Source organism: Dicentrarchus labrax, unplaced genomic scaffold, assembly GCF_905237075.1.
Source record: "Dicentrarchus labrax unplaced genomic scaffold, dlabrax2021, whole genome shotgun sequence".
Classification (NCBI taxonomy): domain Eukaryota; kingdom Metazoa; phylum Chordata; class Actinopteri; family Moronidae; genus Dicentrarchus; species Dicentrarchus labrax.
The window spans coordinates 10,842,479-10,860,548 of record NW_026136705.1 but is presented as its reverse complement, the minus strand read 5'-3'; the positions used below and the strand labels follow the sequence as shown (position 1 = coordinate 10,860,548).

Here is an 18,070-nt window from a genome sequence, read left to right as displayed (position 1 = left end):
CTGAGAGTTGCAATTTCACCATATTGTGGCCTATGCATCATTGTGCACATTGTATTGTGATGTCTTTAGAGACACCCAGCTATAAAGTGCTGCCACTGTTTGTCCTCTGGGCACCAACCAGACACCAGTTAAATGATGTCGGCCCTCTCAAAGTCAAAGCCAACTCTCGACTTACCAGCCCTTCATCAAAGGTCTCATGCAACCAACACTTGCTACAGCGCTGTATGCAAACTGTTATATAACAAACTACAAAGAGCCAGACTGAAATCAAACAGGATTACTGCCAATAGGCACATGGCATTAAACAGGTAATTAAATTGTAGTCAACGCCTGTAAAATCTGTACCTGTTTTGTAACTTTCAGCTTCCAAACAAAGTGTCTGACACAGCAAGACACGTACACACGCATTAAAGTCAAATAAGTGTTCCTGTTATTAGCCATGCTAGCTTCATGGCTGTATGGATGGCTATGTTGCTCTGTTGGCCAGTCAGACTGAAATATCTCAACTACTGGATGAATGAAATCTGGCACAGTCATTCATGGTTCCCAGAGGATGACACCCTGATCCCTCTGGGTGGTTCATGGTTTTCAGCTAAATGTCTAGTTACTGTGATGAACTGTAATAACTTAACTAAGATGGTGAACATTATATCTGCTGAACATCAGCATGTTAGCTGTCTCAGTGTGAGAATACAGCCTCACAGAGCTGCTAGCATGGCTGTAGACCAGGGCCACCTTAAAACCACCTTTAGCTCTATGTAAAAAAAAAATGCAGTCCTTTTATTTAAATGGGGCCAGAGTGGTTGCACAGTGGGTTGCCAATGCAGAGGGTTCTCACAAAATAACGCAGGGTCCTTGCTGTAACTCAACCCATCCAACTCATCCTGCAAGGCGCTGCGCTGGCCAACCCGTGCAAGCGCACATTCCTGCTGGATTACTTAAATTGTAACATGAACGCCATATTTCTACTGTATACCTTGTGATCGACATGACAAAAGAGAACTGCTGCCATGACTGAATTCAATCTTGTCTCATAGTATTTTAAATCACCGTGCAGTGCTTGCAATGTTATAACACGGCAGATTTGTTGGTCTGAATGGCCAGTTTGTCTTGTTGATAATCATATAATCAATCTGCTGCTGGTATAATATGTCTGGATGCTAAAAGCAGATGCAATTAGAGTGAATTGTGTGCTGCTCCAACAAACTAGATAATTGCAGTTATGAAATGATGCATCTGAAATAACTTTATTTTACACCATGAACCACATTCAGGTCAAGGATTAAAGCTACACAGTTGGTGCCTGTATTGTGTGCCTGGTCATTTATCCCCTGGCATTAAAGGACAGGGATGACAGGGCAGATTGTAAACACCTCAGAGTTAATTAAAAGCTGCAGAGATAAGGCTCCGATGAGAAGCTACTGTCTCCACTGCTTTGTCAGGGTATAAAAAGGCCAGGACTTCCTGCTGGGGAGAGGAAGTGAGCTCGGGAGAGCTACAGTGGGGTGAGGGATTATCTCTCCACATTAACAGACTTCACTGAACCAACAGAGCAGCATAGGGCCCGAGGATATCTGACATCACACTTTCAGATACAGTCCATGCCACACACACACTTCAAAGCGCTTTATGTTTACATATCAATTATAAAGAATCAGATTCCAGGTTTAATACACACACAACTATCCACACTTCAAAGTGTGTTTACATGCCATCAAGAGTGCCATGTGTACAGACAGATTCCACCTAATATGGGTGAGCACCTGGTTCCAGTACCATGAGTCTGCCACCTGATCAAATAAGTAACATAATGCACTATACTGAACACACAGATGGACACGTTCATAGTATTCACATGGCTGCTGTCAGCTACTCTCGCCTACATTTCTTTTAAAAATATGTAACAAAAAGTCCTAATCATACAGAAATGCTACAGAGTAGATCTGAGACATGCTACTTATTCTACGGTCCCACTCAACCAAATCAAAGGGGATGAAACCAGTGTACTGCCACAGTCGCTATGCAGTCCACAATCAGATGGACAACAATGCAGCCACATACAGTATGAACCAACAGGGGGCATAACAAATACATCACACTGGGAACTCTAAATCTAGTTGACCAGAATATGATATTTTGTGTGACCGTCTCCTCCATAATTCAATATTTGGAACTCGGTTGTAATGAATCACTTGTGACTTCAAAGAGACAAAATTGACTATAAAACTTTGAACACACTGTAGAGTATGTTAGGGCTTTTATTTGAAGCATGCACACTAAATTATATGAAAATTAAAATATAAGTAAGCAAGAAAGCATGATTTGTACAACTCTGAAACAGGTAAGAGCTTTGTGTATAAATGCCCCTCTCACTGTGAGAGACTGCAAATATTCCAAACTCATTATTATTATTTATATTATGATTATTAATGCAGTTAAACAAGTTTAAAAACAGAAACTGACCATGTCTTCTCTAGATGTTTTCATCTATTTATGTAATGAGTTTAATGAAATTACAACATAAAGCACATCTCCTTATCTTAAAATAACTAATTGGGATTTTCTGCTCCTCAAAGGCTCTATTTAATGATACAATCATATAATTACCTCCACAAAAAATTGTTTCCTTGTGATCACGACCTACATATCTCACTATCTTCTGAAAACAAATTTATGGCTTTGTCAGCGTCCTATTAGTTCTGGATACCAGAGCCGGCTTACTTATTACTTGGTAATTAGACTTTTAAGGCAGTAACTGATTGATGTAAAATCTGATTAGTTGATCAGTCATTCTTTCTCTTGCCCACAGTTACTTCTTCATGGATAGACTTTGTCAAAATCAGTTGGATCGAGGCTAAACCGGAAATCTATCATCTCAAGATAACCAGATAATAAAGCCATGATCATCACATTGATGTTTGATATCTCAAGATAGCAATATAATTGAATTGTTATTTCAGAATTATGGAGGCTAAAATAGGCAAAAATATGCACAAAAATGAAACATTTTTATCAAGAATAATAACTTAATAAAGTTGTGACAGCAGGTTCTGGTCTTGTCTTCTGGTTGCGGGAGGAGGGGAGACTTGTGTTTACATTTGGATAACAGATGGGGCCTTTATGATGTGATCTGAGATAACTGGTATAAAATATTTATCATTTTATTCATCATCGGTGTCTACGGCAGCAACATTAACTGTATTATTAGTAGAATAGCAGCACCCATTTATTTTACACTAGCTCTGCTGCACATTATTACTATACTTCGACTCAACCTACTCTGGAGAGTGGTTATACCAGTATTTATTATGTAGCAGTTATGGAACAAAAAACTACTCCTGTGTAAATATATGCTGTTTTTTTACTATGACAGTAAAAAGCTCGTAGGATAAAATACACAATTAGACAACTTTTATAGACCTGATAATGTGTCAATTAATTGATAATGCAGGTAATAATGAGTTAAAGTACTGGTTGGTACCATTGCCAAAAACTGTATGAACTGTTGAGTTTCAAATTCTGGAATGAACTGACGATAATCAATAAAGACTTGTTGCTGTTATAACTCCACAACATGTGAAATACATTGTGGCATTGCATGATGGGTACTTTTAATCATACTGAACTACAACAGATCATTTCAGTCCTAAAAAACAGTTTTTGCACAGGAACCACACCAAAGAGGATGAATGCAAACATAAAAGGGATTATAAAAAGAAGTGTGAGTGGGTGAAGTACCTGCCAAGCACAGTTTAACCAACATGTGCATGTTCAAGCTAGGGGATTAGGAGCAAGAGGGAATGGGAGGAGGAGGTAGAGAGTGAGAGCGATGGGGAGACAAAACAGGGAGGGAGTGCTCAGATAGTGCTGCAGTGCTGGGATAGGTCTTCAAGCAGAAACTGTGGCTGTGGCCTTTTTGGAAGGACTCCAGGGCTTGTAGTGCAGGTCTCCTTTGATAATGGGCCACAGTATGTGTAAGAGTGTTGGGCTGCAGCCAAGGTACACAGCCTTTTGGTAATAGTTAACAGAGTGGGCAAACAGTGGAAGTCAGCGGCATGGAGGTAGGTCAGAGAACTGCAGTAGACACACCGCTGCCCCCCTCCAGCCCAGCCCTCCCTCCCTCCCTCTCTCCCTCCCTCCCTCCCTCTCAGATAGATCTGGCACTGCACTGGGACGCTTGGCTCAGCTCCTGGCTCTTAGGTTTGAACTGGAGCTTCATAAACATGCTGTTGACTCATATAGGACAAAGTGCTGTGATGAGCACTCAACAGGACTTTCTTCATGAAGTACTGCGGCATGTAAACAGTCCTCTAATGGGATCACAGTATCTAACTGCCCTGTGTACTTGCCCTGTCAATTTCCAATTTCAGGCCAATACACTGCTGGAATTGCAGGAAATAATCACCACATTGTGATGTAGCAGCACTGGCATGTTTGCTGTTTTTTTTTAGTGTAATGGAGCAGATTAGGAATGAGATCAATCAAAACTGTGCAACTACTAACATTTCCAGTGTCCAATGCTGTGCAAAAACATGTACGGAAAACACCAAATCCTTGCTAGGGAGCATTCCAAGCATGTACAAACACACGTGCCCAAAATGGAAAGAATGCACAAAAGGACAAACTGAAGTGTATTCCTTTATTATAATTCTCATTAGACAACTTATAGTACTGAGACCGACACCATGATGTTTTATAGAAATTGGGCACTATGCGATTCCCCTCATGTTGTACTGCTTTATTTCCATACCGTTATTTACATTCACAAAGACTTGATGCTCTGGAAAATAAAGATTTTGCCTCAGTGACACGAGTGGAATATTATGTGCCATCTGTGTGTCCACCACTATTAGTGGCTGACCATGTCACATCTCATTTGGCAGAGATTATAAATGTTATGTTGTTTCTGTTACCCACAATGTTAGCCTGTCTTGGTGATTCTTCATGGTCAAATTTACTCTGGTCGAGGAAGAAGTGCTACGCTTCTGTGTAGGTGTGTGTGTGTGAGAGAGTATTGCTTTCAAGTATCCCTGCAGTTCCAGACAGTCCAAGGACTCGAAAGCGGTAGACATGTCATTACCCAATCCTCTGCCAACCTGCTGCTCTAATCTCAGAGTGAGCAGACCAAACACCAAACCGCACACAGCTCTGCTTTAGTCTTTAGAGCTGGTTTTCAGGGCTGCTGTGGTGTAATGCTGTGCTAACACTAACCTAGGGCCCAGAACAAAGAGCAACACCATGCTCCACTCCACTCCCGCACAGCAATCTGGGGGTTTAAATAGCAGGCTGTGAGGGAATGAGGCTTGGCAGCTCTCGTCACTAACAGACCGTTTCAAAGTAGAAAAGGAGCCCACATGACTCCATGCAGCCCTAAAAACATGCCTTGTTAGCAGTGCTCCTTTTTTGCTGCTTTGGAGCAGCTCCCACAGAGGAGGTTATCAGGTGAACGGCCCTGACGAGACATCATGGTCCTGTTCTCTCAAATACAGACTGCTTTTTGATCCGCCCACCTGATTTCAGTGAACCGCTGCACACCAAGGGCAGCTGACATTGAAAAAGCGAGGATCTGTTTTTTTACTCGGAGGCTGCAGGAAGCCTAATGTTGGAGTTAATGTAAATACACAGGTTATGTAACCCAGATGTAGATGATATTGCGGCGGCTCTATCACTTCCCTCCAAAGTCCCAGTGTGCGGTCAAGGCCATTTGAAGAAAATAATCTGAATGCATCCCAAGTGGAAAAGCAACAGAGCGTGCTGGCATGCACATGCCAAGATAGTAATGCATATTTTGAGTGGGTTCAACAATGAAGTCATTTGTGTTTCCGTTGCTGACCAGAGTTAGCTGTTAGTGTTGGCTGTGCCACGCTCCAGAGGGTTAAACATGAGGGGAGTCAGTGACTGTCCAAGTCTCTCTCAGAGCACCCTAAACAGCAGACTGTCAGCATTCCTACTGGGTGCCAAGGTATTTACTTTGGACAAGAGAGGGAGGCACTGTGAGGGACTGCTTCTAATTAGGAGCAGCCAGTCAGGAGGTCATGGCCAATTGGAACGGGTCTCCTAGATACACAGTCCTCTCCTGAGGGCTGTTGGACGTTACACCAGGCACAGTCAAAGTTTGGGTTTGGTTGTTTTTGGAGCGCGCAACAAGGTCACTGCATTGGCTGTGCTGAATCACTTATTCCACCTGGTGTTAGGCTAATAAACGGCTGGTGGCAGCATTGTTATCACACGCTTCGAGGGAGCAAGTGTTAGCGGTCGACAGCGTATAGAGCTCTAAAACGGCCTACAGAGCCTGTGGTCATGGCATTGTTATGAAGAGCATGCAGTCCTGAACAATCCTGTAATAGGAAAAATATTAGCACACTACACTATCAGTTATTGTTGTGAGTGTAAGTTGGGTCTCAGTCCCTCAGAAACAAATGCACATGCAGATATACATACACACTAAGTGCTTGGACAGCTCCCTTGATAAAACCTGTCTAGCATGTTGGATTTGTGTGACTTTTGATTAACATGGATGCAAATGTCGGCAGGCTGACAAGCCACACAAAATGTATTTGTGAGACATGCATACGTGCATGTCATGCTCAAGGCCTTGTGACACGGGTTCAAAATCTTTGAGGAAGTCACATGGGACTTTGTGTCTGCAGGCTTGAGTGTGCATTTTCAACAAAAACTCCCTGAAGGGGAAGAGGAAAACTCTCCCTGCAGGTGAACAGAGGCGAGCACATCAGTTAAACACACTCGTCTGGCAGACATACGCACCCTTTGTCTGATTCAAAAGCATGCACTTTTCATTTAGTCCAACTGAGAGAACAGACATCTATCATGCTGGCAGGCATGTGACTGGATGTATGAGGATCAGCCGTGTTCACAGAGAGAGCGATCATTCACCTCCCACTCACACAGCAGTCATTAGGAACGGGCAAGCAGCTACAAAGGGGAAAACACAGCCCTGTTTCAAGCCAAAAAAGTAACTGACAAAGTAATTTTCTATTTACAGTGTTTTATATTGTGCTCCCCAGAGAACAATACAACATTCGCTAGGAACCAGGGTGATAACTCTTTCCCATCTTTGATGCTTCTTCACTGGATGTTTCTGCTTAGCTAGATCCATCAGGAAGTTATGGCTCATTGTTTGCATCAGTTACAGGCCATGTTAATCAGGAACACAAGAAAAGCTTATACTGAGGACTAACACTGTAGCCATAACTGAATTCCTAAGATTGAAAACTTAATTTTTTTCTTCCATGCTACCGTTTGTCTTTGTTTTTGTCATTTAACTGTCTAATTTTTAAAGTTCGGTGTGTAACATTTCCGGATCTCTATTTGAAGAAAAGGAATATTCATATGTATGTTTCCATTAGTGTATAATCACCTGCATGTAGGAATCGTTGTGTGTTTGTTACCTTAGAATGAGACGTTTCTACCTACAGAAGCCGCCGGGTCGCCTTCCATGGAGTCCGCCATCGACTTATCAACTCTTATCTCTGTTACCTAGCAACCAACGCTACTTTTCTTATCTCGCTGAGTAACTTTGTAACTGTTAGTTAGTCAAAGATGGTATTATTTCGAAAATTTCAATTCTTTGGGAAACGGTACTCTGGAGATAAAAAAGAGAGAGGGTGGGCTACGTTCCACCTATGGACAAGACGTAGCTAAGACGTCATGGTGGAAAAGTTTATTAAAGATTTTAGGAAGTTATGATGCTTGTGTAATACGTAAGTCAGGATGGGAACATGGATGTTTATCTGTAACGGCTTTTTTCCTAAATCAGGTCCTAACTCTTATTACCATGGTTACGAAACAGTTAAGATTAGGAAGTTAGGAGGTTTCTGGCCACTCAACAAGTGTTTTCAAGTCTTACAGTATATCCCTGCACTTGCTGTTCCACCAGCAACCACAGGTGTTAACAAATCAACCAGGACTTAAATCTGAATGATTATAACACTTACAACACTAAGCCCATGGAAACATCGGCAGCTACTATATTAACAGTCCCATAATCGGCAAACCGGTGACAGCCCCTCTTAGCAGAATTATTGAAAGCATATATACGGGATTTCATCCACTGTGCTCAAATGAACAACACAGAACATCAATAAATTGTTAGTTTAGAAAACACCCCCTTACAACAATGAAGAGAATTTCATTATTTGGCCAGTACTGGATGGGCTGTTATTGTTTCACTTGTTAGCTACTGCATATGCCATGGTGAACAGAACAAACCTGGCTACACCACTGCAGCAGCTAATACTATACAGCCGTAATGGGTGGCCTTCATAAGTGTGATAGTACATTACAGCAGAGAAGGGCCATAGTGTAAAGATTTTTTACAGTTGATATTTCGGCATCTCATACCCTGTCAGTGCTGCCTCAGTTCTTTAAAGGAGACTGAACACGACTTTGTCTTCGAGTGTATACAGTAAAGTTTGACATTTGTAATTAGCTTTTCTAATTCAATAAATCACACTGTGCGAGAAGCAGGGAAGTATGGGGACCATTATTGAAACTAACACTGAAGCCTTTCTGAGAAGAAGGAGGAAAAAAAAAAGGTCAACAACGGGACATGCTGGTTACTGTTTGGAAGTGACCATGTGACTTTTGGAGACATAAAGCATTTTTTGTCAGCAGCGTTATCTCCCTGGATCTGGAGTTACAATATGGCTTTTGTAGTCATGCAGCACTGAAAGATCTAAGTCACTTTGATCCCGCTTAATAGAGTTTGGTAAATGATCTCAGTATGGGAGCTCCACCTCCTGTGCGTGCGCACGCACACACACGCACACACACACAAACACACACACACACACAGTGGACACACTCACAAAGACTCACTCATGCTTGTGCACACATACATAAAGAATCAGACCGTCACACAGGTGAAAGCTCCTCTTCTTGCGGATCGTTGAGCCAAGCGTTCAAGCAGAAAAGTAGAAAAATTTGCTTCCACTCACAAGACTGCTCTGTGGAGTAGATTCTGCTTTTAACAGTATCACTCTGCAGCTCTGATACACATCGCATACAGGAACCAAACAACTTGTGTGAAATTACATTGCTGGGAGGTGTTATTGCTGTATTTGCCAAAGCGGCGAGCACAAAGCCGTACAAATAAGTGACTGGAGGAGCCACAGGGAGCCGGAGAGAGGGAGGGAGTTTGTCAGAGAGCATTTATCTGTGGTATGGTGATGACTCTTTTCCTCCAACCTCTCAGCAAACTAAGCGCTTCCTGCCTTTTGAGTGCACGTAGCCATATTTGTCCTTGAAACTAAAGCACATGCAATGAATTACAACCATTTTAAAGAGCTGTCAAGAAACAAGAAAGGGCTGGTTAGAGCAGAGGAGGTGAGGAAGAGGAATTTGAAGCTGCGCAGTGGGAGAAAGAGGAGCGCGACAAGCAGAGAAATGAAAAACTACGGAGAAGCTTCTGAGCCTTTGATGTTAGCGGGGGCAGAAAGGGCTGCACTCGCCGCAACAGGCGGGGCAGAAGTATTGGCGAATGACTCCTCAACAGAGTCGAGACTTTTTGGCTGAAATTAACATGTCACCTGTCGAACAGTGAGACAGCTCGCATATATGAGGTCACGAGTCATTAAGGTACATCTCCTGGGGAGCATCAATGTCTATACAAGCTTCTGTGCCAATCCGTCTATTACGTGTGGAGCATAGTTCACAGGATGAGGTAGAGCTTTGACGTGCTGGTTGAAGGACTAGATGCCTTTTTAACGACCGTGTGCAAATTCATACTGTTATTGTCAGACACACATTATCGTTCCAAGCACACTATTTGTATATAAGTTGGATGCATGACAAAATAATAAAAAAATGTCATAGGGCAGGTTATGAAACAAGTATCCCAGTAATTATAAGATTTCACATGGGGAGGGGGGGGGGTAACTCAAAATGGACACCATTCCCACCAGTAGCATATGAATTCCACTGCCATGTGGTGCAATTGTCATCTGTCGCAACATGGTTCTCTGTAAATCTCTATAAATGTGGCCTTGATCCCCGGGGAAGGGATAGCTTGGCCTCCACACCCGCTGTGGATCAGCAGACTTTCCTCTGTACTCCCAGTGGATCGGTTTCAACTGGAAGGTTGAGGACAGGTGCTTCACTTGACCTGCTCTGTCAGGACAAATTCAGAAAGGTCACGCAAGATACCCATCTCATTGGGAATGCAAAAATGCCATGGTATTCTCAACTGTTTAACCCCCGGATATTTTACATAATTGAATTCCACTGACCCTGAAAGCACCCTTGCCCTGCCTGGCCCTTTGTCAGGTACGGTGGCATCAAAGGAAAATGAACGTATGTGTGTGTGTGTGTGTGTGTGTGTGTGTGTGTGTGTGTGTGTGTGTGTGAGTGAGTGCGTGCATGTGCTCTTTTATAGTCAGCAGTGACTCACTCCTCTCCATTGTAATGGATGCGTGGCTACATAATGGCACAACTTAAAAGAGCTGCGCGCATTTGCTGCTCCTTCAGCGCCCTGGTGGTTTCTCCGAGGGACAGACAATAAAAGCTCTCAAAAAGAAGAGAGAGACAAAGCCTGTGTTATTAACATTTAATTTAAGTGTGTGTTTATGTGTGTGTGCATGTGTGTGCCAAGTTTTTCAATGAAGTGTGCAAATGTGGAAAGCACACACACAAACATAGTAATGTAGGAGGACAGGCCATCACTTTAATGTGAGATTTGGTAATGCTGTTTGCTTCTGCTCTGATGTTCCCTTTTACCTCTTCTCTCCAACTCACCCTGTCTGTGAGCCGGTTCAAGGATAAGTCCAGTAGTAATGCCTTTACCATACTACACCGTGTGTGTACTTAGCATGTGTGTGTGTGTGTGTTTGCATGCTCTACATGAGTGTGCTACAAAAAACGTGGAATTAATGTGAGTTTTTGCACAAATGTATGAGGGAGTGACTGCATGAGTGAAACAGTGATAGAGTGTATTCTGAAGTAACAGAGACTTTCCCCTTGTTATTTGCACGAGGAGAGCTATGAAAAGTAGAAAAGAATGTGTTGTATAACATTCAAGAATTCCAGACCTGGTCTAATGACTTAAAAAGAAGGGGGCCGGCAGGATTAAGAGATTTGCCATGTTTCCCCTACCTGCCTCTCCCTTCTTCCCTGTGCCCTAGGAAACATCTCGACAGCCATCTCTTGTGGAAGAGGGTGGACAGGACAACACTAGCCCCTGCTTCCTGTGCTGCAGGCTGCAGCTTTGTCAGATCCCTGCTCAGGAGAAACCATTAGTCCAGAGCTTGTCTGATAGGTTGGACACACGTGGGGGGGAGGGGGGGTCTGTTCAAGGCAAGAGCCAGAGGCAACATGGAATTGTAGTCTCGGATCACTGGAGGGAGGAGATGATAGAAAAGCAATAGCTGAACAGACGACCATATGGAAATACAAACGAACAAACACGTCGTTCTGTGTAAGCTGGCCACATAAAGGAATGTGAATAATCTCTGCATCAACAGTGCCGAGCATGTTTCTTATGTTATATGCTGGCTTTAAAGGTTGTCCCTGAATGGCTTTCCACTCTACCCCAACGGCAGTTAATCACAGAAAAGTCAGCGTTCTTCTTAAGAGCCGTTGTGGCAAAGCAGGGGGAAATTGTGAGCTTATAGCGATTTCATTCATACCTTTATGTATGTGCCAGTGTCCCCGAGGGCCAAATAGGACAGATGGGGACGTGATTCTACTGCTGTTTATGTTGAGGTCTCATATGGTGTCCATACCAGTGGACATGGCAGAGCTAACGCATGCCAGACATGAGCACCGAGAATGTGAACTGAGGCTCGCAGAGCAGGCCTCTTCCACTACTGCTATTCTCACTGTTACTTCACTGTAAAGACATAAGGATCTTCTATGACTGAATCTGTGTGAGTTTATACCTGGCGGTTGTTCCTTATTCTTTACCACGCAAATAACTAGATGTTTCTATGCAAGAAAATATAAACTTGATGTAAAAATGCACTTCATCCACACTGATACCTATACACAGCCTTTTTACTGAGACATCCTTTTCAACATTGCATTGCATATTTCCATTCATATTGCTATGTATATCACATACAAAAGCAAAAGTATGCACGGCAGCACCTCCAACAATGTAAAGCAGTGAGGAGCCCCGAGGAGCCCTGTCCAGGCTGTTATCTCATCCAGGGAGATAGGAAGTATGGGCAGGAAATCTAGAGGGAGGGGGAGGAGAGGGCCCATATGGGAAGTGCAGTGTAAACAGTCTCAGTTTTTAATCATCCCAGCTCACGTTCGGAACTGGACACACTTTGATGTTCTCCCTCAGCGCCCCCTCCGCCCTCCCATCCCTTGTTCCCAAACGGCCGTGCCGAGGGCCAGCCGGGGAAACGTGCAGATAGCGGCCTAGGACAGTGGAGGGCTCAGGGAGAGACGAGGAGGCATTCAGTACCTTGTGGGACACTGAGAAGGGAGACGAAAGAATGTGAAGTGGTGCAGAGTTAACTGGTGTTCACTCAATTGCCTGGCCTGCCTTAATTATAGCTGATGTATTTAAGGGAGCTCTCAAAGGTCAATTCAACATTTGAAAGCACAAAGACCCAAAAATACAACACAAGGAAGAAAAGAAAGTCAAGATGGCTTTAAGCGAATATAGGTGGAGCTTTTATGATGTCCTTAATTGGGCACAATGCCCATTGGAGGATAAACTCCTACTCCTTCTCTCAACAGAGGCCAGAGGACAGTTGACAATCCTCTCAAGTTCAAAGTCATCCCAGAAGCCTTTGCACTTCTCCTCTGGTCACAATGTAAGCTTCATTTTGCAAAGGGGGAGAGAGTCAAAATTCCTCAGCACTTGTATTTGTCCAAATAGTGCTGGCCAGACCCCAGCCAGTGTTCCAATGAACGTGTTCATTCAGAGGACAGGGCATACTTCCAGGAAGATCACAGTTTAATAGATCAGAGGGAGATACGTACTAGGGCTGGGCGATATGGCTTAAAAATAAAATCTCCGATTTTTTCACACCAAACCTGATTTACGATTTTAATCGTTTTTTTTGTAGACTGTTTTTTAGCGGGTGTTTGTGGGCTGCGGCCCTGTATATCTTGCAGAGAGCAACATTTCTCCCACTCAGCTGCATGCCTCTGCTTGAGGTGCTGGAATAAATTGGTCATACTGCTACCTTTGGTTGCAACAGCTTTCAAACAAACTTTGCAGTGGGTCATGGTTTGTTCGCTGTCAGACGCCACAAAACCAAACCAGATCCAAACAACCGACGACACTGTGCCTTTTTTGGGGACGAGCTCATCCTGGCTTGCTGCCATGTTGTGTTTATCCGTGGAGAGGCGGGGGGAGGGGTCAGCGCACTCTGACCTACGGGAGCCCAAAGGGAGCGCCGGTGTTGGGGAAGTTCAATCACCAAATCACCGATTTTAACTAAAAATAAATCGTGTTTAACTACGAATTCGAATAAATCGATAAAATCGATTTATTGCCCAGCCCTTATACGTACCAAAGCAAAGTCTTATGACTCGAATACACTGAGGGAAACTGGGAACTTCTTCTGTTCCAAGTGCTCTCTTCTAAAAGAGGTCCAGTTCTACCTCGACAAAACGTACTGTTGCCAAAAAGCTACAATACATGCAGCTGTGCTGTTGTACATTTTTGTCTTTCATTCTTTTTTCTTTGATTTCTTCTTCCAATGCTAGATGCTGCTTTCCTTGATATCAGATGATTCTAATCAGACCGCAAGACAACCCAGGGCTCAGAGGGGCCCCAATGTTATTGGAAAATAAAATGACAAGTAGTAACTGTAGCTTATGAAAAGTAATTGTCATGCTTCATGCTTCCAGAGTAAAATCTTGGGTAATACACTAGCTGAACGACAGCAATTAAGTTTCATAGAAGACATTAAGCCTGAACAGTTTTAACACAGAGAGAGCGCAATCTTGGACAGAAAAAGGACAAAGACAGTGTGAGGCAGAGGATCTATCTGTGGAACTCAACCTCCTTTGCAGCCGTCATCCCCCCATCCACTAGAAGACAAGAACATAAAGCAGGACCGTAAAGCAGCCTGCAGAAGCAGCGAGGACCTGTTGGAACAGGCCGAAGCTGCAACAAAGAGCATCCTGCAGCATAATACCACCTCTGTGCACTTTTGGAACAGCCTGGGAAGAGAGAGTCTCACAAAACTATTCCTTCCAAGTCGTGGACAGAACCACAATCAATGGTCTGATTTATGGAAACAAGAAAACACAAGAGCAGACAAACCAAATGTACTTTTTAACCAGCAGAAAGTGAGAGAATAAACAGGGATGTTATCAGCAGAGGATTAGGCTTTCACCATTCTGACTATAACAGATAAAAACATTAGTTTGAATGTGGCACTGCTGCACCATCCTTCACACCTTCAGGGATATCCGGGCAGATATCACTTCTTGATCAGGCTCTGTCACCCTGCTACCTTAATATATATAATATATATATAATATATAAAGCACAGTATGTTGCTGAAGCTCTTTGCTGAGATGAGACCAGGTGGTTCATAACTTTTCATATATTTACTCTCAGCACATTTGTATTTTGTCCCATGGAACACTATAAAATACCGTGCAAGGTTTTATGGGAAAAAAATACAGAAAGCTGGAAATCCCAGAAAGCTGGAGGTGTCTTTGATCTCAGCCGCACTGTGATATGCATCCATAAGATGTTTTCAACAACCCACACAGACAATAAAGCCAAACGGTTTTAACTGGGAAGGAAAACAGCGATGGCTTTTCACCGTGCGTAATACTGGGCTTTCTCCGTGGACAAGTAAATCTTTATCAATTATGGCTAACTGCAGCATCTGGCTTGCCATTCACAAAACCTCCCACGCCTGGTGAGTGAGAAGAGACAAGATCCTGCAGTGCCTCACATGTGTCGTCCCGTTTCTTTGGAGACGGTAAATAAATTGACACAGGCAAGCTTTACGGCCCTGGAACCCTAATCCACTCCTGAATCCTAAATATGCGCAATGAATAGAGCACATACTTTACATTTGCAGGGTAACGGCATGCTTTCTTTCTAAATGGTACCAAAAAAAAAAACACTTTTGCTTAAATTATGGGTTTGCATGGGTCTAAACATGATTTGCTGTGTTGTTTAACAGCCCTCAACCACACCTTGATATTAAAACTGTTGGAAGAGCATTAGATGCCATAAATAGTAACTGCAAAACAAAGCTGTCACCTTAGAAAAGATACACCTACAAAGGCTAGCAACCACAACCAAACCCTGTTTTTCATGGATAAAGTAAAAATAGATTGAAAACAAACTAACCTCAATAACACCTGTATGTCATCGCTATTGTTAAAGGAATTTAGATATTCTGTCATCACATGCTGAGTGCTGAGTTGGAAGCGTGGTGTTGTGAGCGGCTCTTGGAAACATACAGCGTACTGTAACCCATGGTCACTACAGTATTTTGACAGTGTATAGCAACAAGTACAGGTGTTAACATCATTTGGTTTATCTGACAGTGGATGCTGTGTAAACTGTTTTTTAGGTTAGAGAAACATGCGGAGCCACCAGTCACCCCACGGAGGGATTGATGGACTGAAAGGCAGGACTGTGTTCTGAAAACAGATTTTCAAATGAATGCTTTTCACTGCGACCCGTTCAGCTGTATGGGCTCTGAATGCTGAATTATTACTCTCCTGCTGGCATTGTCCAGCACTGATAGTCCAGTCCAACTTCAATATTTTTTCTGAGCGTCTCAATCATCTGTCCATTTGTACAGACAGTACAGTAGAACATCTACAATAATAAAACAAACGGGTCAGTGTAAGTATATATCACTGCACAAAAGGGTGGACTGTCCTTCAAATACAACACATAGGTTAAAGACCAAATATTCCCACCTATTCTCATAGCTTCAGTGCCTTTGAGCAAGGCATTACAACGTCTAACAGCTTTGAGGGCGCTGTTCACTTTGCAGGGGCCCCTGTAGAAACTTTGGGCCCCAGCAGAACAACAGGTGGTGAAATAACTCCTCTATTAGTGCATGTGTGGGGGTGAATGATGGGGAATGGGAAGGCGCACTCACACAATGTACATTCTCCTGTATGACACCTTACCTGCATTAGTTTTCCCTCCGCGTGGCCGGCACTTCCTCCCACGAACACCCCCTCCAGGGTGATGGGCTTCCCCGTGGGCTCCTGATTCAGCAGTGCCACCTTGATGACCGCTCGGAGGGCCGGCCGCTCGGACTCCAGGCCCGGCTGGCCCAGCACCACCTGCAGGGCCGCCATGAGCAGCCACGGCCCGAGCCCGGCCAGGCGCCGCTGGGGGACGGTCATGGCCTCGGCTGTAGCGGCGGTGCCCGGCCGCACATGGTGGACTTCAAAGCAGGCAAGCGCCGCGAATAGACAAAACGGAGAACGTGTGTTTATGCGTATATACGTCCCACTTCTGCTTTCAGCCTCGACGACCTTACTGCGAAACAGATAGAATCCAAACTTTTAAAGCTGGAGGACTGCCATCATATCTCATGCGTGAATGTCCCAAAACTTCCATTCAGCAGCAGAGTTAATAATCAAACTGCACGTTATAGAAATGCATATCACTCAGTGCCCACATGGAGCCAAACGCGCTCCGTTCCACAAAAAGCCCTCTCTCCAGAGACAAAGTGCGCTCCAGTGAACTTTTATCCAGTGTCATTAATGTGAGAGGAGAAACATTGTTTGCTCAAAAGCACCATGAAGACACGCTGTGATGTGTTAGAGCTTGAAGTGTGCATCGGTCTTCATGAGATAAACAAGTGTCCTCATTTGTAACGTGTTAACAGTTGAACCGCTGTATCCTCTCCCGGACGGCCAGGTCCTGGCACACAGTGTATCGATCTTCATCCGTTATCAGCACTATGCTCTTAATATTACAGTGTGCGCCAGTCACTGTAGCTTACAATCACAGTATGCGATCAAACACCAGTTGACAAACAGAATCAGAAGACAGCACATCCTGTGGGCGCCACATTTTCTGGATAAATCCACAAAAAACGCAGGAGAGAGACGACTTGAACTTCAAAGGCGGTGTTACAGGTTGCCGCCGGAAAGTTATAAGGCATGCTGACAGATAGTGCCCTGCCAACAGGTTGCCCAATACCTTTACAACCAACGAGTTGCGAAAAATAATCCTCGAAGAAGTTGTTAAATTCAGTACACCGCTTTATGTAATTATTAACTAAAGCAAATGGCTTACTTCATTTAGACTATAACTTGGTTATTATAGCAGACCCATCAACTTATTCTCTACAGCCGCTGTTCATTTAAACCCACTCGCTGTAAAAGAAACCCCACACACAGGCTTCCCCCTGAATCCAGTGCCTCCGCTGCACTGTGAGAAATAACATACGATCCTCCTGAGAACACCGAGGGAAAATGAATCGTTTATCAGAATCATCAACGAGTACAGAGCAGAAGCACCACAAAAAGTACGGAATAAAAGTGGTCCAAACTCCTTGTGGTCTCCATTTAAAGTTGATAAAGTAGAGAGACGCCTTGTACAGTTATGACACCGTCCCAAAAGTCTACCTCCCGGACTGTCTCTCGCTCCCCTGGGATCTCATTGACAGTCTCTACCTGCTCACTGTCCTGCTGCCTTCCCGTGCTGTCGGACATTGAGCTTTTCCAGACACTGTGCATATGACCGAGCAGATGTGTTAGGGGAAAAGTGGATTTTTTGTTTAGAGGAAGGAGAAACCTATAAACAAATGCAGTTACAGGTGCTTTAAGTCGTTATTATAACGCATCTGTCTAAATGAAACGTAATAGGTGTTTACTCTCTCTATTTTCCCGCAATCTGATGTCAAATTGCTGTCTTTAATAATAAACAGCTGTCAAATACCACGTCTGTTACAGGGTCATTTCTGACCGCAAAAAAATTAAATGTTGCGTAATTAAAAAGTTTAAAAACACAATGTAACAGGAACGTCCGAGTGGCACTTGAAGGCCACGTTGGACGCTGAGGGCGGAGCAGCAGCGCTGATCAATGCCGAGTGAGTGGCTCCCTCTAGTGTACAACATCCTGCACAGCCAGGAGACACCGTCAGTACAC

The 18,070-nt window shown here is 43.7% G+C and overlaps 1 protein-coding gene across 2 annotated transcripts in view; it reads right to left on the bottom strand.

The window, feature by feature from the left end:
* LOC127363607 (E3 ubiquitin-protein ligase RNF43) overlaps positions 1-17,609 on the bottom strand; it is an 80,827-nt gene extending 63,218 nt beyond the window's left edge. The window contains exon 1 of one of the 2 annotated variants that reach the window (XM_051400314.1): positions 16,093-17,609. In XM_051400314.1, the coding sequence (XP_051256274.1) occupies positions 16,093-16,314 (222 nt within the window). In that variant the 5' untranslated portion in view covers positions 16,315-17,609. The remainder of the gene's footprint in view (positions 1-16,092) is intronic. The other variant, XM_051400315.1, reaches the window with a different exon arrangement.
* Positions 17,610-18,070: the final 461 nt, after the last annotated feature.